We start from the raw sequence: 27,471 nt of genomic DNA on the forward strand, positions 1-27,471 counted from the left end.
GAATTACTTCCTAAATCTAAAAGGGATAAACACAGTCAAGCAATCCGAGTGTCTCGCAGGTTCCATTTTATCTATAGAAAAACTAAGGACTACATACACCATCACCAAAGTGCTCTCCTCACCTCACCCCCGCACCCCCATCTGTGCACCACACAAGACCAAAACTTGCCACCAATATTCTGGCATTCGGTAAACAGAACAAGCAATCTGACTCACCTGGCCGGAGTCTTTGATGGTAGGGCCGCCTGTAAGGGCATGTTTGTACACTTCCGGAGTCCCTTCAATGCCTCCGTCCACTGCCTCAGTCTCAAAGTAGTGCTCTGCAAAGAGTCAGATATTTTATAGTGACAGTGAATGGCAAACCCAAATCTCGCGTACGTGAGACGTGAAGCACTTCTCTCACGAGCACACGTCATACTATGGGTCAATGAGGGCTCCGCTTCAGACTACACTTCAGGCTCTCATCCTTCATCTTTGAAGGCCTCCACCTAAACACCAACTCCCCTACATGTACAATGGTGCAATCAATCACACACCATGCAAAACACCTCAGACTCACCCTCAGCAACTGTGCTATTATGCGGCAAAATGCCACAACCAGGGCCTCCGTCTACCAAGCAAAGCAACTTGGGGGGGGGGGGGGGGGGGGGAGACATTCACAACAACATGCAGAACTTTGAAAGACAAGACACCTTGCCCAATGTTTGGGTTGAAATAGCGACAGTTATTAAACACTTAATATAAATTTACCTTTGTTAAAGAACAGAACACTAAGTGTACAGAAGTGTATCTAAAGAATTAGCAGCGCTTGTACACACGTAAAGAGGACTACTTAACCCCCCCCCCCCCCATCAGACCAAAATGAATGCTAAAGGACTGCCCAGGAAGTGGTTATAGCAACTGTTCCTCCTCCCATCTTAAAACAGAAGACTAAACCTCAAACCAGAAACTGCCCCCCACCAGACAGCTAATGGCACCACCATTTGATGAACTGGTACCGCCCAAGTCTACGAGTTATGACAATCTACTCAGGCCGAGTCCACAACCCTTCTATGGTTGGAAGGGGAGACTTTCACAGCATACCCAGTCTGACAGTATAAACAGGCAGTGCTCAATTTAAACCAGTGGGGGGCCACCAGCACTTATTTGTGGGGCCACCGGCACTTATCTTTCTGCATCAGACATTTACAGAGAGCAAGGGGTAAAGCCACACACAAAGACGGAGGAAGAGAAGGTTTGAAAAACCTTCACAAAGGGAGAAAAGCAGGAACCTGTAGAAGTGAGATAAGGGGCAGGGATAGTCTGGTAAAGAAGCAGGAGTTGGGTTTATGGCTAACAGTCTTGGTATTCAGTGCACTGATGTTTAATTGCAGAGGTCGGGGTTTTCTGAACAGAGTTTCGGGCACCAGCTCTCATTCCTTCACAAAATAAGCACTGTAAATGGGTCAATACCTTCCCCACACACAGAAGAAACTACACGGGGATGTTGGTGAGCGGCATGAACTTTGGTAAGAGTACAAAGTTGCCGCAGGTGCCGTATTTCATGGGTAACCCAATTCTGCACCATTGTTTTGCCCTAAAATGCCCTCCCTTCGAGAGACATCATTCTGCATCAAAGGATCGCATGAGGGCATGTGGGGTGTCAATGCCAGTCTCACCATTCTCCAACATAACTTCCACGCATACCATACTCAGCCTTGTCTGAATACCCCATACATAGCTGCCTCCTATGGCCATGCTTGGTTTTCATAAGAGGAACTCAAATACAAATAATGTTTACTGTAAAAATACCCCAGCATGGGAAAACCTGGTTTGTGGAGACTCCAATATTAATCTCACAAGGGTCACTCATTAATAGCAGGTCCTTGAGCAATCAAATAATACGAAAGGATATACATTTCCCTTAAAAACAAAGGTTAAAGGGACGTTATAGTTAGGGTCTGAATTTACTAGCGCAAAACCATAGAAATTCAGCAGTTCTAGTTAGCTGAACTATAACTCGTGCCCCTGCCATGCTCAGTTTTCTCCTCAAACTTTTTACCGCAAGCGTGAGTGATATTATCAATGATGTTAGACGATGTCATGAGTGTTTTAAAATGTGGGGTAATTAGCAGTGTATGGTGAGAGTGAGTTATAGTTACCTTAGAGCCAGTGTTATTACTTCAGCTAACCTTAACTATAACTGCTGAATTTCTATGGGTTTATGACAGTAAAGTCAAAAGTCAACTAAAATGTCCATGTGACCTTTAGTTTTTTTTAAATACATTTTCAAACTGAAACGTTACTGTAACCTTAGTTTTTTTTAGTGAATTTCTATGTGTTTTTTTTAAACATGAAGTAATTTTAAAATTACTTAATGTGAGAAGTTGGCCTGGTATATGATGTTCACTAGTTAAAGTGACCACCTTGTACCATGCCAAGCAACCCTTATGGTGTGGTTGTAAGTCAACCTTTTCGGACTAGCTGCCCTAGTGGTAGCGTAGGCTAAGCAGTCTTTGAGGCTAAACTCGTTAAAGCGTGTTAAGCCAGCTGTTTTACCATAGGTAACCCCCTTTTATACCAATGAAAGGACACCACACAGATATATATTCAAAATATATATGTATTTATTACTCAAAGTATCCCCTAGACTCTTTATGAGCACAGGAGCACAAATCGTTAAACAAGAAAGTATTACAATATACAGAAGTTGCACTTTATATGGATGGGCCCTGGTGGCCACTCAAACCATATACTAAAATAGTGGTATAAGTACCACGAACAGGAAAGGGAAAAGGCCTAGGGCCTCTAGAATCGCTGGGCCTACAAGGAGCTAACTTCAGTTAGTGACCAGGAGGTCCACGGGTCGAGTGTGCAGTGAGGAAAGTTACACGCGTGCTTCCATAGGTTTTCAATGGGTGCGTAAAAGTTCAAAAGTTACTGCAAGAAGGGTCTTCTGGGTGGACTACGAACTTAAGACTTAAAACACAGACACTAGAGATGTTTCTCTACACTTGGGCACCGGAGTGCCAGCTTTACCTCACCCACAGGAAGCGGGTGCATAGGTCTCGAAGTGTGTCGGGTTTCATCTATCGATTCAATGGAGCCTGATGACAAAGATGCTGCAGACGGTCGTCCAGAAGAGATGCGGTGGACCCAAGAGTGGATCGGAGTTAAAAAGACCTGAGTCAGTGACCGGCGGGGCACCAGGTAGGTACCAGGCGATGTCGGGTGCAAACAGGTGATGAGGGGTAGCTTGTCTCCACAGCCACGTGGTCCCTGAAGGTCGACGACGTCCAGGAGTCTGTTCACGAGCTGTCCCACGCAGGCTCTCGATGTCGGCGACTCGAAGGAAGCAAACAAGCCTTGGCAAAAGCAGAAGTCGTGAAGAATGAAGAAAGCCGTTTACTCGGACCAGCAAGGTCAGAGGGGCTGCTCCTTTGGAGGGAAGCAGGTGCCAGTCTGGAGCAACCAGACCAGCATCGTAGTTTTCAAATTAGGTCGCCAAAATGGCCACTAGCCAACGGGCCAGGGACCGGGCAGGCGCGTCGAGGTGCAGAGGGGCCCCACGCAGATCGTGGAGATGCTGGAGGGCTCACCTTTGGTGCAGATGCTGCTCGGATGTTGGGCTTCTCAGGACCCAAAGCACAACTTGGAGGGAGCCTCTGTTGTCGCGCTGGCAGCTTGTCGTTGGTCTTTCAAGATGGCTGGCTCCACGTGTCTCGGTGCCTCCACGGGTTCCTTCTTTGCAGGGACTGTGGATCGGGCGGTGAGAGGTCTGGAGGTCCAGGTCTTGTTGGGCTCTGGGCTCCTGCAGGAGGCGGCGGCAAAGCAGACGTCGAATAGCTGGTTGGTGCTTGCGTTAGCAAGATGGTCACTCCCTGACCATAGGGGAGATTTCCTTCTGTCCTCTGTGCAGCAGAGCGTCAAAGTTACCGTCTTCTTCTTGTGGTTAAGTTGATTCCAGGATGTCTGAAGTCTTAGGACACAGCTCCTACCTTTAAGGAGATTCTAGGGGCCGGACTACCTGCTAGGTCCCTCCCTAAGGGTGGGACCAGGACAGGGGTTGGTTACACCCCCAATCCTTTGTCCAGCTCGCCCCAGGTCCGGGGCGAGTGTGCCCCAGGACCGGTTTGAACTGGCATATGCACCGAGGCTCCTTGTGAGCCTCAGGCATGTCTGATTCCTTTCAAGCCCTACCTGACCAATACACAAAATCCTGTCTGGGGTGGTGCTCGCACCTCCCCTGGCAGGAAACCCTTTGTCCACGTCTCCCAAGCTGGAAGGACTCCCAGCAGCAGGAGGGCAGACTTGTGTCTGTGGTGGCAGCATCCATTTTGTGGAGCTGAGGCTATGTCTGATTTTACCCGGGTTTCAGGTACTGTACATGTTGTGTCCCTCTAGAAGGGTGGAATGCTAACCCCGTCGCCAGAATTGGCGAGGGGTTAGTATTCCAATTCGTATGACACCTTACTCGACATGTTTTGATAAAGCCAAACCAAAGTTAGCATTTAACCGCGAGGTTCATAATGCACTTAAGAGTATATGGTATGACGATATCTGGAAACGATAGAAGGAAGTAGTTCCGACCACTGCAGACAGGCTCAGCTCATGCCAGAGCACCATCTCACATGGAACCAAGCACTCTGCCTTCAGGATTGTTAAGGCCTGCCATAGGAGTGACTTATAGGTTAACATGTATCCCCTTTTAAGGTTAGGTATAGGTATAATACACCTAAGGAAGAGGTGGTTACACCAACTTACCCCAGCTGAGTGATCAGCCAGTTGTGTCAAATTGCTAGACCAGGCCAGGGGTGGCACAATACATGCTTCAGCCCCTGGTAGGCCTTAGATACACCAATGCCCTGGGTACCTAGTGTACACCGGTACAGGGGCTCACAGGGTGATCCAATTCCAATTGGTTATGCACCTAGGGTGCATAGTGTCAATTTAGTTAGAGAGAACAGCAGGCTGGGGGTCTGATTAGCAGGCCCACAGCCTCAATATGTCAAAAACCAGTGAAGCAAAAAGCAAAAATTTGGGGTGACCATAGGATAGCAGACCCTACTCTCCTACACAACCCCCCCCCCCCCCCCCAAACGCAGGGACATTAAACTAGCCTTGACCAGTCTCGTCTTCATGTCCTAAGTGGAAGTACCTGGAGAGACTATCTGCATTCCCATGGTCTGTACCTGGCCGGTGCTCCACTGTAAAGTCGATCCCCTGTAGGGAAATGAACCACCTAAGCAGTTTGGGGTTTTCACCCTTCATCGGATTTAGCCACAAGAGGGGCTTATGGTTGGTCTGAATCTTGAAGTGAGTGCCAATCAAGTATAATAAAAGCAATGGGTTGGTCTTGACCATCTACATTAAGTTGTGACAGCACAGCTCCCACACCCAACTCAGAAGCATCTGTTTGGACAATAAACTCTTTGGAGTAGTCAGGACTTTTCAGGATAGGTGCAGAGCACATGGCCTTCTTCAGGTCATCAAATGCCTTTTGACAGCTTACTGTCCACTGAACCTTTTTGGGCATCTTCTTGGATGTCAGATCATTAAGAGGAGTCACCATGGACGCATAGTTCTTAAACTTCCTGTAGTACCCATTCAAGCCCAAGAAAGCTCGAACTGGAGACTGGGTGGTTGGAGGAGACCAGTCCTTGATGGATTGTATCTTACTCTCCAGTGGTGGAACTTGGCCTCCACCTACAAGGTGGCCCAAATACACAACCTTACTCTGCCCTATCTGGCACTTAGTAGCCTGGATAGTGAGGCCTGCCTTTTGCAGAGCCTCAAGTACCTTCTTCAGGTGGATCAGGTGATCCTCCCAGGTGGAGCTAAAGACAGCAATGTCATCAAGATATGCTGCACAAAAGTCATCCAGCCCAGTAAGGACTTGATTCACCAACCTTTGGAAGGTGACAGGTGCATTCTTCAGACCAAAGGGCATCACCAAAAATTGATAGTGCCCACCTGGGGTTGAGAATGCTGTTTTGGCCTTGGACTCCTCAGCTAACCTGATTTGCCAATAGCCAGCTGTCAAATAAAATGTGCTCAAAAACTTAGCAGAAGCCAGTTTATCTATGAGCTCATCTGCCCTTGGAATAGGATGTGCATCTGTCCTAGTGACAGCATTGAGTCCTCTGTAATCCACACAGAACCTCATCTCTCTCTTGCCATCTTTGGTGTGAGGTTTGGGGACCAGAACCACTGGGCTAGCCCAGGGGCTCTCTGAGGGTTCAATGACACCCAGTTCAAGCATTTTGTGTACCTCAGCCTTTATACAGTCCCTGACGTGGTCAGGTTGTCTGTAAAGTTTGTTCTTCACAGGCAGACTGTCACCAGTGTCCACCACATGGGTACACCAGTCAGTTGGACTAGGTATCAATGAAAACATGTGTTGAAATGATTGTAGAACCTGTCTACATTCAATCTGCTGATGATCAGTGAGGTTGCCTCCAAGGGTCACTCCTTCAACTGAGCCATCTTCAGGGTTCTGAGACAACAAGTCTGGGAGAGGGTCACTCTCTTCCTCCTGTCCCTCATCTGTAGCCATGAGCAAGCCCATGTCTGCCCTGTCAACATATGCTTTTAACCTGTTAACATGGAGTACCCTGTGGGGACTCCTGGGAGTTCCTAGGTCCACCAAGTAGGTAACCTCTCCCTTCTTTTCCAGGCTTGTATGGGGTCCAGACCATTTGTCTTGGAGTGCTGCTGGGGCCACTGGCTCCAACACCCATACCTTCTGTCCTGGCTGAAACTCAACCAAGACAGCCTTTTGGTCATGCCAAGCTTTCTGTAAGGCCTGGCTTGCCTCGAGGTTTTTGGATGCCTTCTCCATATACTCAGCCATCCTGGAGCGGAGACCAAGTACATAGTCCACTATGTCTTGTTTAGGCTTTTTGAGAGGTAACTCCCATCCTTCCTTCACTAAACACAGTGGGCCTCTTACAGGGTGCCCAAACAACAATTCAAAGGGGCTGTAGCCAACTCCTTTTTGTGGGACCTCTCTGTAAGCAAACAGAAGGCAGGGTAGAAGGATGTCCCATCTTCGCCTGAGCTTTTCAGGTAATCCTTTGATCATACCCTTTAGGGTCTTGTTGAATCTCTCAACAAGCCCATTGCATTGTGGGTGATAAGGAGTGGTGAACTTGTAGTTGACACCACATTCCTTCCGCGTAGCTGTCAAGTATCCGGACATGAAGTTGGTACCTCTGTCAGAAACCACCTCCTTAGGAAACCCCACTCTGGAGAATACTCCCAGCAGGGCCCTGGCCACAACAGGAGCTGTAGTGGTCCTAAGGGGAATTGCCTCTGGATACCTGGTGGCATGATCCACTACCACCAGTATAAATCTGTGCCCAGATGCAGTGGGAGGATCCATGGGACCCACTATATCTACTCCCACTCTTTCAAAGGGAACCCCCACCACAGGTAGTGGTATTAGGGGGGGCCTTTGTTGTGCCACCTGATTTGCCACTGGCTTGGCAGGTCACACAGGAGCGACAAAACTCCTTTGTATCTTCATTCATGTGAGGCCAGTGAAAGTGAGGGACAAGCCTGTCCCTAGTCTTGTTCTGGCCTAAGTGTCCTGCTAGAGGAATATCATAGGCCAAGGTAAGAAGGAAGCCCCTAAATTGCAGAGGTATAACCAACCTCCTGGTTGCACCAGGTTTTGGGTCTCTAGCCTCTGAATAAAGGAGCCCATCATCCCAATACACTTTATGGGTACCTTGAGCATTCCCAGCAGCCTCAGCAGCAGCCAGCTGTCTGAGGGGTTCAAGAGATGGACAGGTTAACTGAGCCTGCCCCAAGTCAGCCCTGGAAGGTCCCCCTGTCCCCAGAAACTCAACCCGATCAGGTTCAAGCTCTTCAGGGACAGTTGCTTCAGGGTTCTCTAGATCATCTTCCTGGGAAGGCTGATCATCACTTGGAGGCAGGGGGGGAAGGCACAGCCTTAACCCTCCTGTTCTTCTTCTTGGTAGGTGCTTGGTCCATTGTTCCAGGATCCAAGACCTGTGGTTCAGTAAGGCACTTTTTGGCCTGTGACCTGGTCACAGCAAGGACATGTGGTGATATACCTAACATCTCTGCATGTGTCCTGTACTCCACTTCTGACCATAGAAAACTCTAGGTCATTGCCCAACAAACATTCTACTGGGAGGTCTGCACTAACCACAACCCTTTTGAGGCCAGTTACCCCTCCCCATGAGAAGTTAACAACTGCCACACTATGTGAAGTAGTGGCATTGCTGGCATTGGTCACCAGGTAATTCTCACCTGGTATGTACTGTCCAGGGTCCACAAAGCCTGGTGTCACCATAGTGACACTGGCACATGTGTCCCTGTAGGCTTGATCCACTTTTTCATTTATTAAAGGAGTCGGTCTGTACTTGCCCAGGTTACTGGGGCTCACAGTCAGGGACAAATCCATGTCCCCATCACAGATCAAGACTGCCTGTGTGAGGGTTCTGTCTAAGTCAGAATCTCCTTCAGTTCCCATAGTGATTCCCACTACACCCTTTGTCTGGGGACCAACACTGCTAACAGTAGTACTGGGAGCAGGTGCCTTAGGGGCAACAGTGTTGGGGGCTCCACCCTTCTTACAATCACTAGTCCAGTGAGTTGTATTCTTGCAAGATTTGCACCAGGGTTTCCTTGGACCTTCTTTCTTCTTCCCTTTAGGCTGGGACCCACCCTCGTTAGTACTAGTTTGGGGGCCCTGTTGAAGACTTCTGGTCTTTAGATTTCTGATCTCCACCCCTTTGGTCTGTTTTCTTCTGATCACCCCCTTGGCCCTGGTTCTTTTGCTTAACCCTGGTTCTGACCCATTTGTCTGCCTTCTTTCCCAATTCTTGGGGAGAGGTCAGATCTGAGTCAACCAAGTGTTGATGCAGTTGCTGGTTCTGACAGTTATTTAAAATCTGTTCTCTCATCAAATTGTACAATCCTGTATAATCAGATACCTTACTTCCCAGCAACCAACCCTCCAAAGCCTTAGTGGCACATTCAATGTATTCAGACCAGTCCTGAGTCTGTGTCTTCTGGGTGTCTGAACATTAACCTGTACTGTTCAGTGGTTAAGCCTAACCCATCAACTAGGACACTCTTCAGAGCTCTGTAGTTTGACATCCTCCTCCCTAACAGTGAGGAGTCTATCTCTGCCTCTTCCTTCAAAGGAGAGCCATAAGATTGCTGCCCACTGGTCTTCAGGAACCTGCTGCACTTTGCAGGCTCTCTCAAGAGCAGTCATCCACTTGTGGATATCATCCCCACTTTTGTAGGGGGGCACAACCTTGGACAGGTTCCTATTGTCAAAGACACTATCTTTGTCCTTAGGGACAATGCTGCCACCAGTGGGTATAGACCCACTCTCTCTAGGTTGCCTAGCCTTACTCAGTTTCTCTTCCATCAGAGCTACTTCTAGCGCCTGTCTCCTGATTCTCAGCTGAGCTTCCTTCATTCTGGCCTCATGTTCCCTCCTCTGAGGGCTGGTCATCCCCCTTCTGGAGCGACCTTGAGAGCCTCTAGAGGCATGAGAAGCATTAGACTCACCTGAGTGATTCCTCTGCCTCCCAAGCCCCTGGTTAAGTCCACTAGGGAGATCCAATGGGATGATCCCATTGTCAGTCCCCAGTAGCCTTAGGTTAGCTGGGCCACGTATAACACTTGGCACTGGGCTAGTTCTCCCTTCATCCCCACTAACATCTGTATCCCTATCACTTTCATCCTCTGTAGTATGATTCTCATCTAAGGGGTGACTATTGGAAAGGGGTACCTCAGTAGCATCTTCAGAAGGGGGGCCTCCTGTTCCAGTCCCTAAGGGGCCTAACTGGGAGGCTTTCTTGAGAGCTTTCTGATCTTCATCAGCTTGTAAAAGCTCTCTGAGTTCAGCAGAGGTAGGGTTCTTGGGCTGTTTAAGGCCCCTGATATTTGCCAACTGCCTGAGCTCACTTTGATTTAGGGTAGCAAAGATGGATGGTGCCCTCTGGGGGTCATTCTCAACAGAGATGGGTACATTGGACCCCTCTGCCCCAGCCATTGCTCTTAAGTGTGGGTGGATGTGTTGCAATCTACCTACACTTGGGTTTTTCCTACTAAACCTATCTAGTAGTTGTAGTCAGGGTGTGCTACTCCCTTTGCTCTACAACAACTAAGTTCAGTAGAACTTAAGTATATCTAATCTTGTTTTATATGTACCTACAGGTACCTATGTGATCTTTCAATTGGTAACCACGAGATTACAATGGTAAAACACAGCAAGCTCAAATCCAACCGCTGCTCACCAATGTGAGAAGTTGGCCTGGTATATGATGTTCACTAGTTAAAGTGACCACCTTGTACCATGCCAAGCAACCCTTATGGTGTGGTTGTAAGTCAACCTTTTCGGACTAGCTGCCCTAGTGGTAGCGTAGGCTAAGCAGTCTTTGAGGCTAAACTCGTTAAAGCGTGTTAAGCCAGCTGTTTTACCATCGGTAACCCCCTTTTATATCAATGAAAGGACACCACACAGATATATATTCAAAATATATATGTATTTATTACTCAAAGTATCCCCTAGACTCTTTATGAGCACAGGAGCACAAATCGTTAAACAAGAAAGTATTACAATATACAGAAGTTCACGAGCTGTCCCACGCAGGCTCTCGCTGTCGGTGGTGTCGGCGACTCGAAGGAAGCAAACAAGCCTTGGCAAAAGCAGAAGTCGTGAAGAATGAAGAAAGCGGTTTACTCGGACCAGCAAGGTCAGAGGGGCTGCTCCTTTGGAGGGAAGCAGGGGCCAGTCTGGAGCAACCAGACCAGCGTCGTAGTTTTCAAATTAGGTCGCCAAAATGGCCACTAGCCAACGGGCCAGGGACCGGGCAGGCGCGTCGAGATGCAAAGTTGAGAGGGGCCCCACGCAGATCGTGGAGATGCTGGAGGGCTCACCTTTGGTGCAGATGCTGCTCGGATGTTGGGCTTCTCGGGACCCAAAGCACAACTTGGAGGGAGCCTCTGTTGTCTCGCTGGCAGCTTGTCGTCGGTCTTTCAAGATGGCTGGCTCCACGTGTCTCGGTGCCTCCAAGGGTTCCTTCTTTGCAGGGACTGTGGATCGGGCGGTGAGAGGTCTGGAGGTCCAGGTCTTGTCGGGCTCTGGGCTCCGGCTCCGGCGGGAGGCGGCGGCAAAGCAGACGTCGAATAGCTGGTTGGTGCTTGCGTTAGCAAGATGGTCACTCCCTGACCATAGGGGAGATTTCCTTCTGTCCTCTGCAGCAGAGCGTCGAAGTTCCCGTCTTCTTCGTGTGGTTAAGTTGATTCCAGGATGTCTGAAGTCTTAGGACACAGCTCCTACCTTTAAGCAGATTCTAGGGGCCGGACTACCTGCTAGGTCCCTCCCTAAGGGTGGGACCAGGACGGGGGGGGGGGTGGTTACACCCCCAATCCTCTGTCCAGCTCGCCCCAGGTCCGGGGCTGGTGTGCCCCAGGACCGGTTTGAACTGGCATATGCACCGAGGCTCCTTGGCATGTCTGATTCCTTTCAAGCTCTACCTGACCAATACACAAAATCCTGTCTGGGGTGGTGCTCGCACCTCCCCTGGCAGGAAACCCTTTGTCCACGTCTCCCAAGCTGGAAGGACTCCCAGCAGCAGGAGGGTAGACTTGTGTCTGTGGTAGCAGCATCCATTTTGTGGAGCTGAGGCTATGTCTGATTTTACCTGGGTTTCAGGTACTGTACATGTCGTGTCCCTCTAGAAGGGTGGAATGCTAACCCCGTCGCCAGAATTGGCGAGGGGTTAGTATTCCAATTCGTATGACACCTTACTCGACATGTTTTGATAAAGCCAAACCAAAGTTAGCATTTAACCGCGAGGTTCATAATGCACTTAAGAGTATATGGTATGACGATATCTGGAAACGGTAGAAGGAAGTAGTTCCGACCACTGCAGACAGGCTCAGCTCATGCCAGAGCACCATCTCACATGGAACCAAGCACTCTGCCTTCAGGATTGTTAAGGCCTGCCATAGGAGTGACTTATAGGTTAACATGTGTCCCCTTTTAAGGTTAGGTATAGGTATACTACACCTAAGTAAGAGGTGGTTACACCAACTTACCCCAGCTGAGTGATCAGCCAGTTGTGTCAAATTGCTAGGCCAGGCCAGGGGTGGCACAATACATGCTTCAGCCCCTGGTAGGCCTTAGATACACCAATGCCCTGGGTACCTAGTGTACACCGGTACAGGGGCTCACAGGGTGATCCAATTCCAATTGGTTATGCACCTAGGGTGCATAGTGTCAATTTAGTTAGAGAGAACAGCAGGCTGGGGGTCGGATTAGCAGGCCCACAGCCTCAATATGTCAAAAACCAGTGAAGCAAAAAGCAAAAATTTGGGGTGACCATAGGATAGCAGACCCTACTCTCCTACACTTAACGTTAATCCAATCAACCCCACGCACGTGGTCGCAGGGCTTGTCTTGTGGCCAGGCCCTGCAGCAAACAGCCCATTAAACAGTCAATCCTGCGCAGCGCACGGCCTTGCGAAAGAAAAGAGGGCAGGTTAGAAATAGCCTGACCCCTATCTTTGGTGCTGGGCTCCTGCCATGGCAAAAAATAAAAATTGCCTCCGGCTGGGCCAGGTCCCGTGGGGATGCACATAGACTAAGTACGGGGACACACAAGGGCCCCTCCATTGGGTTTCAAGAGCCATGGTGACAGCCACTCCCCCAGGGCTTTATTTAAATCAAATGAGGGGGGCCCACAGTCCTCCCCACCCACCCGGGACTTACACATGCCCCGCTGACCACCACCACCACATACATTCTTTAAAATAGGAAGGCGGCCGTGCCAGGGATCCCCATCCCTCGGGCGAGGCCACTACCCAGGACATCCAACGTGTATTGTTGGGGACAGCAAGTGTAGCATCAAGCCCTTGTGGCCCCAGCCGGCTCCCAGCCTTATGCAGTAGGCTGCATTGCTCCTGCATGGAGGGAGCTGCTAAAAATGCAACTCCATTTGTGTGGGTACAATCGTTTCAACTGTTTCCCTGCCCACATGACAGCGGGAAGGGAAACCGATGAAAACTCAGGCTTCCAAAAAGCTGAAGCAGTTTCACAGCTACCGCTTGCTGGAAGCAGAAGGTTTGCTCTCACTTGGCAGGAGCCGTCAGGTCCTGCCAAGTGAAAGCAAATAGCTATCTGCTGCAAGTGGGCACCTTGGGAGATAGAAGCTGAGCCTGGGAGGTGGTAGTCGCCGGGGCCATTAATGGCTCCAGGAGAGGTGCTGTGCAGCCTTCCTCCTTTAACCCCTTGCGCACTGCGCAAATTCCCCCGTGGGGCGGGCGAATTAATGAGTGGGCGTGGTTCGGACAGCCCCCAGCCGTGTTCCGCACACACCCACCATGACGTCGAAGCACGCAAGGGGTTAAATAGCATGGGCCAGCTCCGGGGAGGTGGTGGTCCCAGGGGGGTGGGTGTCCGCAGGGCCCCTCCAATAGTATTTATTTAGTCCCGGGAGGAGGAGGTTCCCAGGGCATATGTAAGCCCCGAGCAGTGTTCCCGTACCCCCCCCCCGATTTAAATGAAGCCCCGGAGAGTTGATGGTCCCTGGGGCTCAAAAGCCTGGAGGGGTTCCAATGCAACCCCCTCAAATATATATATTTTAATTTATGTGCATGCCCCCGGGATCTCGCCTACCCGTGGGCCTTTTTTTAAAGATGCGTGACACCGCACTTGGCCTTTTACATTTTTGCAGCGAATATGTGACTCACAATTGGGAGTAAATGTTTTTGTTTATTAAATGCTTTTCTGACTTGGTGGGGTCTCAAATAGACCCCAACACCAAAGTGAAGGGCCAGGGTATTTCTAACCTGCCCCCTTTTCCTTTTTTGTAACTTTTTGGGGACTCGGCTGAGTCAGACCACAAGATGGCTGCCAAAACTTCCTGGTTGAAGTGTTGGCAGCCAATCATTACTCTGCATGAGATCGGGAGGATTGACAAAGGGAGACGAATCCCTTTATATACAAATTTGTTTTTCTTTTGATAATGCTAAAACTACTGAATGTATTTACACCAAATAGCAAAAAGGGTGCTTTCTGGCCCAAGAGCTACTTTTTTGCCAAATTGTGTGTACTTCTGTCCAGAGGATCGAGCTGTAGTTGTGTGCAAAATGCCTATGGAAATTAACAAGGGAAATGCACTTTCTTTACTGCCTCCCCCAGCCCCCGTTTTATCTGTCCCTGCTTGACGGATCACCCAAAACTTGCCATGCACATCTAGAATCACTGGCGCACTTCCTTTGGAAACTAGGTTCTAACTATAATTACTTACTGGCGACAGTCAGTAGGATAGATATACATCTACACCTATACATCTTTTTGTCTGTGTGTTTTTTTTGTTTTCTCTCAAGAGGCCCTCTTCATCCTGAAAGGACACAGCACTCAGAAGTCAGCAAGTCAAATTGTTTATTTCTTAAGACTCGCAGAGTTTAAAGAAAAGAAAGAACAAAAAAAAGGCTTTTTTTCAACTCCAAATGTCTTATGAAAAGGGCAAGAACTTTAAGAGGTCGGGCAGTACCGCTATCTACTGTGCACTGCTGGGGTTCGGGTGCTTGCTGGAGCATTTTAGGGGGAAAAAAATAAAATAAAAAAAATTCTATATATTTTTCTTATTTACTTTAGAAAATAAACACTTTTTTTAGCATCAGAATGTGTAAACCGAATATAAACAATTTTAATTTGGTGTTCATCTTATATGAATTCCGGCGGTGTATTTCCAACACTTGCCCTATTTCGGATTACACATTCTGATGCTAAAAAGGAGAAAGCGTTTATTTTTTAAAGTAAAGAAGAACACATTTTGCTGTACAAGCTTAGAAAGCCAATATGATATTTTCTCCGTTAAGGAAGACTGCCCGGCACCCTAAGGGGCATGACCTTTATTAATTTTATCTAGCAAAGTTACCTCACATTTTTAATTCTGAACAACTTTGGTGATACAATTAATTACACGTGATCTTTCACGTCTTACGCAATTATATTATTCGATTATTCCATTTAAAAAATGTAGTCTTTATTCAAGGGCACAATATTCAGGAGTAAAAATCAGTGATGCCAACTCAGCAGGCTCCACAAACAAGTAAATAGCATTTAAAAAATGTCCTGGGGGGCGTGCCCGTACAAGATGGCCGAGCAGACGTAGCCCGTCTCGGCTCCCGGTCCAGGCGCTGTCTTGGTGTGGAAACGCCGCAAATGAGCCTGCCAGCGTGGAAGGATATGAGGCATCAGTGGCAGCCGTCCGAGTGATCTGGCCGGCCCAAGAACATCGCGGTTGGGCTTCGGGCTGCTGTGAAGAGGGAAGTCTGCGGCAGCCAAAATGGCGGCGTGAGCACTGTGGCGAATGGAGCCTTTCCTGGTTACCAGCGGACGGGGAGGAGGCAGAGCCCCGCATTTGAGGAGCGGACTTTCGTTTAAAGTAGCGGCGGCAGCTGGGGCAATCATGGCGGCGATCTTTGTTAACCGATGCGGCTGAGCTCTACCGCCGCACCTGCCTGACCTAATCATGGCGGCCGTGCTCCGTTCAATGGCAGTTTCCGCCACCACCAGCGTCTCCGCGCCTCGAACCGCCCACTGTCCCCACGGCGGAGAGCACATCTAACGCTGTAGTTGGGGTGGCACCTATGCCGATTCTACGGAGTGGGCACCTTCATGCGAATGCCCAGATAGCCTGGAAACCTACTCCTCACCACGATTTGTTCGGCGCTGTGCCTACGCACCCCCTCCTCTCCTCACGGGCCGCTATTGCAGAGCTACTCCATGCTAACGAGCCCTGCTCCTGCGACACAGATTCCGCCTTGGAGCATCCATTGAAGGTTTCCTCTGACTGGTCGCTTCATGCTGGATGAGTTTGCTCAAGGCTTTCTCCGCCCCTTGGGACATTTGCGCACATCTGCCTGTACTACACCAGCGTGGCAACCTCAGGGGATTGCACAGATAAGACCCAGAGAAGTAAACACCCCCCCCCCCCCCATCAGTCGCCTGGGATGAGTTCTCACAGCACCGGGGGTCACCACTTAAGGCACTACTTCATGTGCACCTCCACGGGAAACCTGAATACTCACTCTCCCCTTGCTACACCTGCATGCCACTGGGGGTCTAAGCCATATGCCGCCTAAGACGACAAGCAAGACACCAAGCAAGGTCTCAGACTTTTTCGCGACTTCAGTCAAGCGATCAACGTTGCAAGGGGACGCAAGCTCCGCAGCAATGGCCCTCACGAAAGCGGACCTCCTAACCATGTTCAAGGACTTCAAATCTGAATTACGCAGCGACATCAGCCAAGACATCAATTCCTCCATGGACCAACTGCGGTCAGATTTGACAAAACGCTTATCCTCCCTGCAACAAGATGTGGATTCTGTGGGCACTAGGGTCCTTGACTTCGAGACAACACCAGGAACAAGAGCAACTCTCCACTGAGCTTCGGGATGAGGTTCGCTCACTTAAGGATCAACTACACCAATCGCAGCTCAAGACGGAGGACCTCGAGAACAGGGCACGGAGAGAGAACATACGGGTCAGAGACCTGGAGGAGGGCGCAGAAGGGCCTGACTTGGAGGCCTTCATAGTAGGTCTCTTCTCAGAAATCCTGGCCCCACAGACTCTTAAAATAAAAATTAGACAGAGTTCATCGGGTGGGGAATCTACAACATGGCGAGAAGAAACGACCCCGCGACATCCTAGCAAAATTCCACTCCTATAAAGTCAAAGACGCAGTTCTTCAGGCCGCTAGGACAAAGGACTTCATCTCATTTCAAGACCATTCCTGCACCATATATCAGGATGTAGCACCGTCTACTCTTGCACGGAGACAACTTCTCAGGCCAATTACCACTAAGCTATGAGTCGACAAGATCAGGTACAGATGGACTTACCCATTTGGGCTCTCCTTCGAATTTCAGAACAAACGGCGCCATATCACCGATTTGCAGGAAGGATTAGATCTTCTGGGCCTCTCCTTTGAAGATGATGCCCCCTCCCAAAGTAAGAATGGAGAATCCACCCGAGGCTCTACATAGACTTCAGCATGGTCTGCTGGGTCGTGGAGGGGGCGGTCGATGAACAGTTCCCAGTCTGCCCCACGGACTGAACCTTTCAGTCCCCTGTACGACTGCCGGAGCGGCCGACGTCTTTAGAGATTTCTGGTGTCTTGCGGCGGGGGCCGGCTCATCTCGGGAATGCTGAGACTGCTCCGCATTTGAGCCCCACTGCTGCTCCTTCTCTTGTGGCTTCTGACACTGGTGCAGGACGAGGAGAGATCGTGGACATTGTGGACTTTATACGCAAGGGACTTTATACGCAAGGCCAATGTTGCTTCCTTTTTTCTATATTAAACTATGTCTATGTCTGTTAGGAGAGGGTAGTTTTGTTTCTCAGTACAGGCTGTTACTCAAACTGGTGCTTTATGTTTTCCTCACCAACGTAGAAAGTGTACCGAGGTGTTTGCCTCGTCATGGGCCCATATTAAGGCTTGCCTTTTCTCATTTAGCCCCACGAATATGCTCTTGATTTAATTATCCACCAGGACGGGCATGGACGGGGTCCTCGGACCTGCTGTCCTCCCTGGTCCCCGAGGGATCTGTTCGACCCCACAGGGGGACCAACGGTAGTGTTTGTACTGTTTATTGTTCATGTTCGATTTCATTTTTCTAGGGGTCATTGGGTGGATGCGGGAGGGTTGTGGTGGCTGCGGCTTTTACCGATTGCTCGAGGGGCTATCCGACTTCTGGGATGGCACAATTTGCGTGAACTGGTATTCCATATCTTCAGGCAGACGGTTTGGGGCCGATGACCTAAGGGGGCTCTTGGGGCCTTGGGAGAGCGGTAGTTCTTCATCTATGGCATAATGCCGGTTACTATTGGAACTTGGAAAGTTGAAGGACTTAATTCTCCCCAAAAATGCCACAAAGTATGGAAATACATTATCGACCACCACCTTGACAGTGTAGCGTTACAGGTGACGCACTTAGCTAGAGCAGAGGACACGCGCTTCAAGCACAAACATTTCCCACTAATTTATAGATCCTAAGCCCATACGAAACATAAGGGGGTGGCTATTATGTTTCGCTCTTCTGTACAATTCCAACCACTGGGAGTTCAGAGTGATAAAGAGGGTCGCTGGATCATGATTAAAGGGAGCTTGAGAGGGAAAATCTGCACCTTCGCAGTAGTATACACCCCCAACACTGGGCAGATGGTCTTTTTCCACACGTTTTTGGGGAAATTAACTGACTTTGTTGAGGGTCCACTAATCCTTATGGGAGATTTTAATCTGATATAGCAGAAAGACCTAGACAGCACGTGCACACAGCGCTCAGACATGGGCTCTTTCTCAGGGGAAACGCAACAGCGCTTACGTGACTTGGGCCTCTTAGACGCCTGGCGCACGCTTTTCCCACAGACCCGAGATTATACGTTCTACTCGCATGTCCACCTTACATACTCTCGGCTTGATTATATCTTTATTAATCAGTCCCTGCAAGGTGCCTTACAGGATGCCAAGATCTTCCCCCTCTCGGTATCGGACCATAGCTTAGTCACTAAGTTTCACTTGGTATGGGAACGCCCGACTACACCCAGATGGTACTTTCCACCGTCTCTTCTCCGAGATAGGGATTCCTGTACCAAACTGAGGAAAATTATTACCAATTTCTTCGCTACTAATAGGCCGGAGGACACTTCGGAATATATCACCTAGGATACCTTTAAAGCTGTTGTCGGGGGGGGGGGGGGGGGGGGGGGGGGGGGGAGAATGTATTGGCCTCAATGCGGCATTGAATAGGCAAAGCGCTAGCAAAAGAGATACTGGAAAAGGAGCCGACTTCTATTGAACGCGCCCATAAATTAAACCCCACAATTCAAACTCTACGCCACCTCACGGCACATCAAGGCAAACTCAGGGCTATATATACACTAATAGAGCGGAATTCACGCTTCTCAAATTACGACATCTATCATACACCCAGGGAAATAAAATTAGCAAACATCTTGCCAGACAATTGAAAGATAAACGAGAGAGAGACTATATAGGTGGAATCAGGGGTCCAACGGGGGAACTCACGCACAAAAGAGGAGGACAAAGCTGAGCTCTTTGGCTCTTTCTATAAAAGCCTTTATGCTGGGGACACCTTAGACTCGAATGCCCAGCGGGACTACCTCCAATCATTGCCTCTACCCCGGGTGTCTGCTGAGTGGAATGATCTACTCACCGCTCCTATAACAGTGGAAGGTGTTACCGCGGCCATTAAAGCCTTGAGGCCCCACAAGGCTCCTGGGCCAGATGGCTACACCGCACTTTGAGACATTTGCCCCAGACCTTAGCTCCCACCTTGCATGTCTTTTTAACACTATGGCGGAGGAAGGCACAACCTCCTGCACCATGTCAGAGGCCGTAATTTCGGTGATACCCAAACCAGGGGAAGGACCCCCAACACTGCGCCTCTTACAGGCCGATTGCCCTATTAAATCTGGACGCCAAACTATATTCTAGTCAAGCGCCTGAATGACCTCATGCCCGACCTCATACACCCAGATGAGTCGGGCTTATCAAAGGTCGTCAAACACACGATAATACCCGAATTAGTCACCTGATAGAAAAGGCCAACAGATGCCAAATCCCTGCGGTCCTAGTAGAATTGGACGCTGAGAAAGCATTTGACAGGGTTGACTGGCTATATCTTTTCCACACACTTACGGCATTCGGCTTTTCACCTAAATTTCTCACCATGATTAGAGCTAATTACCTCCATCCTCGCTCCAAAGTGGTAGTAAACAAGGTGAAATCATCCTCCTTTCACCACTCTAGAGGCACCCGACAGGGGTGTCCACTCTCACCCTTACTATTTGCTCTCAGCATAGAACCCTTAGCGATTAGGTCCAACCCCGCAATTCTGGGATTGCCATTCACTGGCGAGTCCCATAAAATTTCCCTATTCGCGGACGATGTCCTTCTGTCCCTTTCTGAGCCCGCTACATCACTCCCTCACTTACAATCGGAACTTGAACGCTTTGAAGTTGTGTCAGGGTTTAAAATAAATTTGAATAAATCGTACATACTCAACCTCACCCTCCCGCCAGCAGAGGTCCTCAAACTCCAGTCCCTTACTCCGCTGTCGTGGGCTACCTCTTCCATCCAATACTTGGGAGTCCAACTAACGCCAAGAATCGAGGGACTCTATGCCACCAATTTCCCCCCATCCTTGCACGCATCCAAACAGAACTTACAAAATGGAAACCTCTGTTACTGTCCTGGCTAGGTCGAATTCACACCGTGAAAATGATCCTTCTGCCTACGCTCCTCTATTTATATCAGGCCCTACCTATTGAGATAGAGTGACTTTTTCCAGAAAGTCAAGGCCATGATCCTACTCTTTATCTGGCAGGGGGGCCGTGCTCGCTTCTCTTACTCTCTACTGCGTCGCTCTCGCAAAGAAGGGGGAGTTGGACTCCCAGATAATCAATTATATTATAAAGCGGCGCAGCTGAGAGTCTTGATAGAATGGTCAAAAAGGGAATCCGAAAAACACTGGCTTCACATGGACTGCAGCGTGACGGGGAGGACAATTTGGGATCTGGTGTGGTGCCCTAGACGGGATAGACCTAAAAATACATACATTAGTACTCCCACACGCACCACCCTAAAAGTGTGGGATTCCATCTCTGGTGATGACAGGTGGACTTTGTGCCCTTCCCCATTTACACCGCTCCACTTTAACCCAGCATTCCCAGCCCTACATGAGGGACCCTTTGACGCCTGGAGAAAATGAGGTTGCCTAGCTCTGACACACCTGTTCCATAACTTCGACCCTCTCACTTTTGAGAACTGTAAACGGGACTATGAAATAGGGCATACAGAAAAATACCAATATACTCAACTGATGCATTGAGCCCTTACCCCTCAAGTACGAGAGGCTGCCACCCGACCCCTCCCAAAATTTGAGGCCTTCCTCACCAAGACCACCTCTATGAAATGGGTAATTTCATTTTTATATAGCTTCCTGCTTAAAACTGCTCTAGCCCCGCGCCCGCGATATATGTCCATGTGGAAAGATTTGATACACCGTCCCATTTCTGATGACGAATGGACGCACTTATGGTCCGATATTACACGTTTTAATCATTCCACAGAGCTCAGGGAGGCGCACATGAAGACCATGATGTACTGGTACCTGCACCCTTCCAAGCTAAGACAGATCTTCCCCGCCACCTCTGACAGATGTTGGAGGGGATGCGGACTACTTGGGGACTTTCAACACATATGGTGGGATTGCCAGACTATCCGGCCCTTCTGGGAGGAAATACTGGCTCACATAAAAGACATGTTGGGATCTCATATCCCCAATACCATGGCAGGTGTCCTTTTGGGGCTTCGTGACTCTTCCCTAGAACACCAGACTCGGGCTGATAAGATGATCATGTGGCTTTGTATCGGAGCAGCTAAGATCACTTTGGCAGCCGCCTGGAAGAGGAAGGAGGCTCCGTTTAGCTCCCCTTTGGCACGCTCGCCTATGGAAATTGCTTAGTTTAGAGCGCATGTCTGACATCTTCAGAGATAACTATAAGAACTTTGAATTCAAATGGGGCTCCTTAGTCTCCTTCCTTTCACGCGGCCTCCCGTCGGCTGTCTGACCTTCCACCATAAGGTCCCTTCATCTCTTTCAATTTTGATTAGAGTTCTAGTGTCATGTCATTCCATCATTGTAGGATTGTTGCTGCCATCATGGTGAGGGTGGGGTGTGGGTTTCGGGGGGGGTGGGGGGGTTTATTGATGTTATTTTACATCTGAGATAAGTTTATGTATGATTTTATGCTCATTCCATGTAACACATTTCACTTGGATGACATGGAGAGTTTACCGGCACAGCAGGAGGTTGACACCTTTGTAACAATGCTTGCTCTTATATTGGACCAGCAAGGACTGACTTCAAGCTCCATTACATTTAGACACTGTATCCACTACTCGGGCCACTCCATAATGAAAGAGCTGGATTGTATTGGGCAATGCACCTCTTCCAACCGGTCTACTTATGCTGAATTATTCTACTTCCCCTGCGTGGGATGTTGTGTTGACACTATCTCGGTTTGTATGTTGCAAAAATGTAATAAAAATATCTTTGAAAAAAAGAGAAAAAAAAAAAAAAATCCTGACCAGAAATATTTTACTATAAAGACAGAATCCAACCCCAAAGGGTGACACTTCGATCCTGAATTTTCTATCCACATCGACCGATATGTTCTTTTGTCTGTATGAATGGGTGTGTTCCAGGTAGTTTTCGATTACTGTCAAAAAAGGAACAGATTAATATGGACATTCCATTGAAATATTGAAAAGAAATCCAATCTTCACAGACTGGACAGGAGTTCAGCAATATGTTGTGTGATGTTAAAATAAAAAAGAAACAAATGGCAGCATTAGAATGTAAATACAAGATACGAAAATATTTTGAGAGGATCACAGTAAAAAATAAAAAGAAAAAAACCAGACATTGTTGCAAAGGCACACACTGTTTTTTTAATAAAGCTCTTCCAGTCTCGACATTTTATTTTCAGCTGGTTCTTGTTGTCCTACACTAGCAATTGGACAGATATTACATGCCCTAGGATGCAAAGAAGACACAGGACTGAACGAGCTACTAATGTCCCACATGGGACTGTCACACCCCCATCACCCCCCTGTGCCCACTGGCTGCAGGTCACACATGGTGTTCTCAGAAAGCTGGTTGTCTGGGGCCCATCACCCAGTGCTGCTCTTCAAGGCACTGTACTCTGCTGAGGCACACCCCACACTCTGCTGAGGCACACCTGAACATCACTATGACCTATGCAGCACGCTGCAGTGGATGAACGCAAGTCTCTCTAAATGGTGCCCGTTTGGTTGTTAAGCTTGGTAAAAATGGGTGGTCATCAGTATTCAGGCTTATTCACTCACATGCTCTGTGTCTATATGTGCATGAAGAAAACAAAAATGGTGACGAGTGATAAATCAAAGAAAATTAAGAATGACAGACTCAACAAATAATGCTCTGTTCATTACACACTATAATCAACAGCAATCACATCTACAATGTGTTGAGAAAAAACTGGTCCATATTGAGTGCAGATACTAACCTGTCGGATATTATTCCAGGCAAACCGAAGGTTGTGTATCGTAAGGGCAATACTATTAAATGAAAGCTCTGTCCAAGCTATGCAAGAAAGAAGGACATGGTTTAAAGAGGAACAACATGGCTACCGGTCAAACCTAATGGTTTTTACGTTTGTGGCAACTGTTCAGTGTGCCGACTAGGAAGGAATAAAAATCAGAGTTTATGTACAATACGAACAAAACTTACGAGATCATGTCTATCATCAATTGTAATACCATGCACACAGTATAGGTTATTGGTTGTGCGTGTGGAAAAATTTACGTGGGTAGCCATATACACTGTCTCCAAGGTAAGGATCCAAGAACATGTCCGTGCAATAAGAAATCTAGATGAAAGGTATCCAATTGTAATGCACATAAAGGAAGAGCATTCTGACAGAAGAGATATCTGGTTCCACGCTATAGAACATCTGGTTAGTGGCGAAAGAGGAGGTAATAGGGAACTCTTTACGTCAGAGAGAGGCCGAATGGATATGTAAGTTACGTAGTGTGCAGCACGGCCTGAATAGCAATTCAGAGATGCATTTTTTTTAATAAAATGACATTATGTAATCTAGAGCCACACATGCATTATTGTTTAGAGTATCTCTCTGGAACTTGTTATCTTCACTACATGCATTGGATGCCTCTGTGTGTTTGGCTAAAAAAACAACTACCCGGAATTGATAGCATGTGACCGCTTGATATGCAACTCAGATTAATTGCTTTCCATATTAGGTCATTATGTAATCTAGATCGAGACATGCATTACTGTTTAGAATATCTCTGGAACTTGTCAATTTTTAATCATATGCGTGGGATGCCTCAGAAATTGGCTGAAAAATAACTAATCGTAATGGATATTATGTGACAGTTGGATATGTTTGACAACATTTATTTTCAATCCATATAAGCTAATCTCATTGCAATAATATGTAGATTGTGTTGTCAGATTTAAAAATTTACTCTGACTTATTATGTGGACTGCAATTGTTACCAATATTGGATATATTGTGACACGATACATGAAGTATGCAACGTGTGACATATATTGTTTCGTTTGCGGTGCTTAATATGTATACCCTAGAAAGTGAAAATTAATAACTGATTTGAGCCCATTTGTTCTCTGGTTCTCATAGATGGGATCGCATGCTGTTGTGGACAAACCTGGAATACTAAATAGGGCCCTTATGGCAACAGTCCATGGTATGATCATGGAAAATATCCGAATCCTGCATAGGATAGACCACATTACAATGTGACCGCCCAACTAGCACGCCGGCAGCACGGATTGCTCAGGTGCTGGCTAGTGTACGCGATATACCAGGCAGGGTCCATTGTCTCTATGCTATCCTGCTCTTTTTGTTGAGCAGGAATAGGGATGATTTGCTCTTTCAGCAACACACACAAGATGATGGCCGGAATGTTGCACATTGGCAAAACATTCACCCCCAGTCACAGATCTGGGTTTAATCCATCGTTATTTTGCTCACCACGCCACCCCAGTTCAGACATGGCCATATGCAAATCAGTCTTGACCCTGTGCCTCATGAGAACAGTCCAGCCCAAACTGCCAAGCCATGTCTTCCCTGGACCGGAATCAAACATCCTAGGACCGGTTTCGGGGTCTCACCCCTCTTCAGCCAGGATAGCTGGCCTCCAGTGGCATAGTGAGCACGGGACCCACATCTGGGCATACCCTTCCCACATAGGGCAAACAGCAAAACACACAAGATATGTTTACTTTTCTCAATAACCAGAACATGGTAAGCTCAAAACGTCTCAAAGTGGAGTTTGAGGCGATTGACAAGAAGGACCCTTAAAGGGTTCCTGGGAGTCTTGAGGTCCACCAAGTAGGAGACCTCATTCTGGTGCTCCTTGACCTCAAGACCCAGAACAGCGGTCCTGCTGGGCCCCGGGCTCCACAGGCTCCATCATTCGCACTTTATGGATAGGCTGAAACTCCACCAGAGTGGTATTCCAGCATTACATGTCCGCCTGGCTGGCTTCCAGATTCTCCCGGGTGAGCTTCCGGAAGCACGCTGTCTGTAGAGCACCAGCATGTAGCTGACCACATCTTGAGGTGCTCTCCCGGGAACTTGCTCCCAGCTCTCCTTTAACAAACTGAGAGGTCCTCTCAGCCAAATCCATTCGGTGGTACCTCCCTCTTGGCAAAGGAAAGGCAGAAAGACATCCCACTTCGGCCTCATGGGCTCTGGCAGGCCCATAGTCATGCTTTTTATGGTCCTTTTGACACTTTCAACAAGCCAATTGGTTTGTGGATGGTAAGGAGCAGAGAATTTGTAGGTTACCCTACACTCCTTCCACATGGCCTCCATGTACTGTGGCATGAGGCTGGAACCCTGGTCTGAGACCACCTCCCTAGGGAAACCCATACAGGTAAAGATCCCCATCAGTGCCCTGGCAGATGCAGTCACAGTCCTAGGAGGGATGGCTTCGGAGTACCGGGTGGCAAGACCAGAACAAATCTTTTGCCATTAGCTATCGTGGGTCCAGAGCCCAATTATGTGGGCTCTCACCTTTTTAAATGCAGTGCCAACTGCAGGAAAAGAATTGCGGGGGTGGCTTGCACCTCTCCCTGACTTGCCATCTGCTTAGCAGGTAGGACAGGACTTACAGAATGCATCTTGGGCCTCTCTCATTTGAGGCCAATAAAAGTGGGTTACAAGCCTGTCTAAGGTCTTGTCTCGCCCCAAATGACGTGCCAGGGGTACTTTATGAGACACCTCCAGTATGGAGGCTCTGTAGCACTGGGGGATTTTTTTTGCCAGCTCCAACTTGAGTTTCTTCTCTTTCAGTCTATCCTCCGGCTCCTCTGGGGACAGGCCCCTGGAAGGCACACTGCTCTCTGCCTTGGGAGAAGTATCCAATCCTCCGAGTGTGTTGCCCACTTAAACAGGTTGCAGTCCAAGACCCTCCTGTGGGTCCTGGTCCAAATCCTCATCATCTTTCAGCTCCTCCTCATCCAACTATTCCTCCTCTTCTCTTGGGGTCTGGTGGGCCTCTGCTCATGCTCTCAAGGCTTTTTGGAGCTGTGCTTTTTTAGTGCTCCTCTGAGCAGGCAACCCCTTGTCCTGACAAAACCCCTTTTGCTGAGCCATGGTGTAGCTCTCAATGGGCCAGCTCAAACTCAATGTTTGCAGGTAGGGAGTCACAAAAATACAGCCAAGTTGAGAAAAAATGAATTTGGAAAAAGCTAAAAAAATATCAATTCAGGAGAATTGGACTAGAATTAGTGTGGATGTGGAACAGTAGAAGGCCTCGAAAAATCATTAAAAAAAAGTTACTAGACCTGCAGGTCAAGTGACTTCAATAATCTACTGTACCTCACTGTAATGTACTTGACTGGTAAACTGGTCTCAAATTGGGTGATCATTGGCACATATTTTATTTTACAGAGCCACCTTTTTCTTCATTCTCACCGGAGTGCCACCTTTTTCTTCATTCTCACCGGAGTGCACCTTCAAATACGCGAGTTCAGCATTTCTGCTGTACAAAACAAAACTCGATTGATTAGACTAAACGTTTGCTGCATGTGTAATAAGAATGTAGCCCACATATAGGGTACACATGATCCCCTACTTGCCTCTCAGCTTACTAATAGTATTGCAGCAAGGGCAGGAGTGTTTCTCAGTTCATGTTTAAACACTCACTTTTAATAAATATATTACTAGGGCAAGATGTGTAAGTGCACTGTCTTTTACAGACATGAAATTAGCAAGAAATGGGCAAAAGCCTTCCTACAACCTTGCAGCTTTAATGATAAAAGTATAGAGTATTAAAAATAATCTGTGACAATTGGGTTCCATAAAATATCCATCATTTGCACATCACCAAGTAAAGTGTTCCGATTTGGTTTTCATCCTATTAAAATATTTTTATATCACACAGAAGTACTAAAAAAAAAAAAAATTCACAACTACAGAAATATTTTGAAATGTTTGTACAGTTGACTTATTACCTATTTCAATGTGTGTTATAAAAAACCTGATACCCTACAGCCTTTCATTTCACATTTCGTACAGCAGGTCAGACAGTTCACTTTACAAAATCCTGGAGCTCTGCAGTCAAAGAAGGAAAAGTAATTGCAAACTGGCTTCTGACCTCGGTCTCTGAACACAGAGCAAATGTGACAAGAAAAAGATAAGATTTAAAGGAAATACTGGGTGAGGTGCCCTCATGGCAGGAGCACCCCTGTGGAAATCTGAAATAATTTCTGTTAGTATAAGCTGAAGCCATCTTGGTTGGTGCTTCTATTTTGTTAGCTATGTAAATTTTCCGTCTTCGCTGCTGCTTGCTCTTCTATTCTGCTTGT

At 47.9% G+C, this 27,471-nt stretch overlaps 1 protein-coding gene across 1 annotated transcript in view; it reads right to left on the reverse strand.

The window, feature by feature from the left end:
* LOC146785150 (uncharacterized) overlaps window positions 1-27,471 on the reverse strand; it is a 161,657-nt gene that overhangs the window by 110,019 nt on the left and 24,167 nt on the right. Inside the window, exon 2 of the mRNA XM_085633906.1 lies at window positions 217-320. Within this exon, the coding sequence (XP_085490032.1) occupies window positions 217-320 (104 nt within the window). The remainder of the gene's footprint in view (window positions 1-216; window positions 321-27,471) is intronic.

The sequence above is a fragment of the Triturus cristatus genome, chromosome 11, assembly GCF_964204655.1.
Source record: "Triturus cristatus chromosome 11, aTriCri1.1, whole genome shotgun sequence".
In the NCBI taxonomy this organism is placed as follows: domain Eukaryota; kingdom Metazoa; phylum Chordata; class Amphibia; order Caudata; family Salamandridae; genus Triturus; species Triturus cristatus.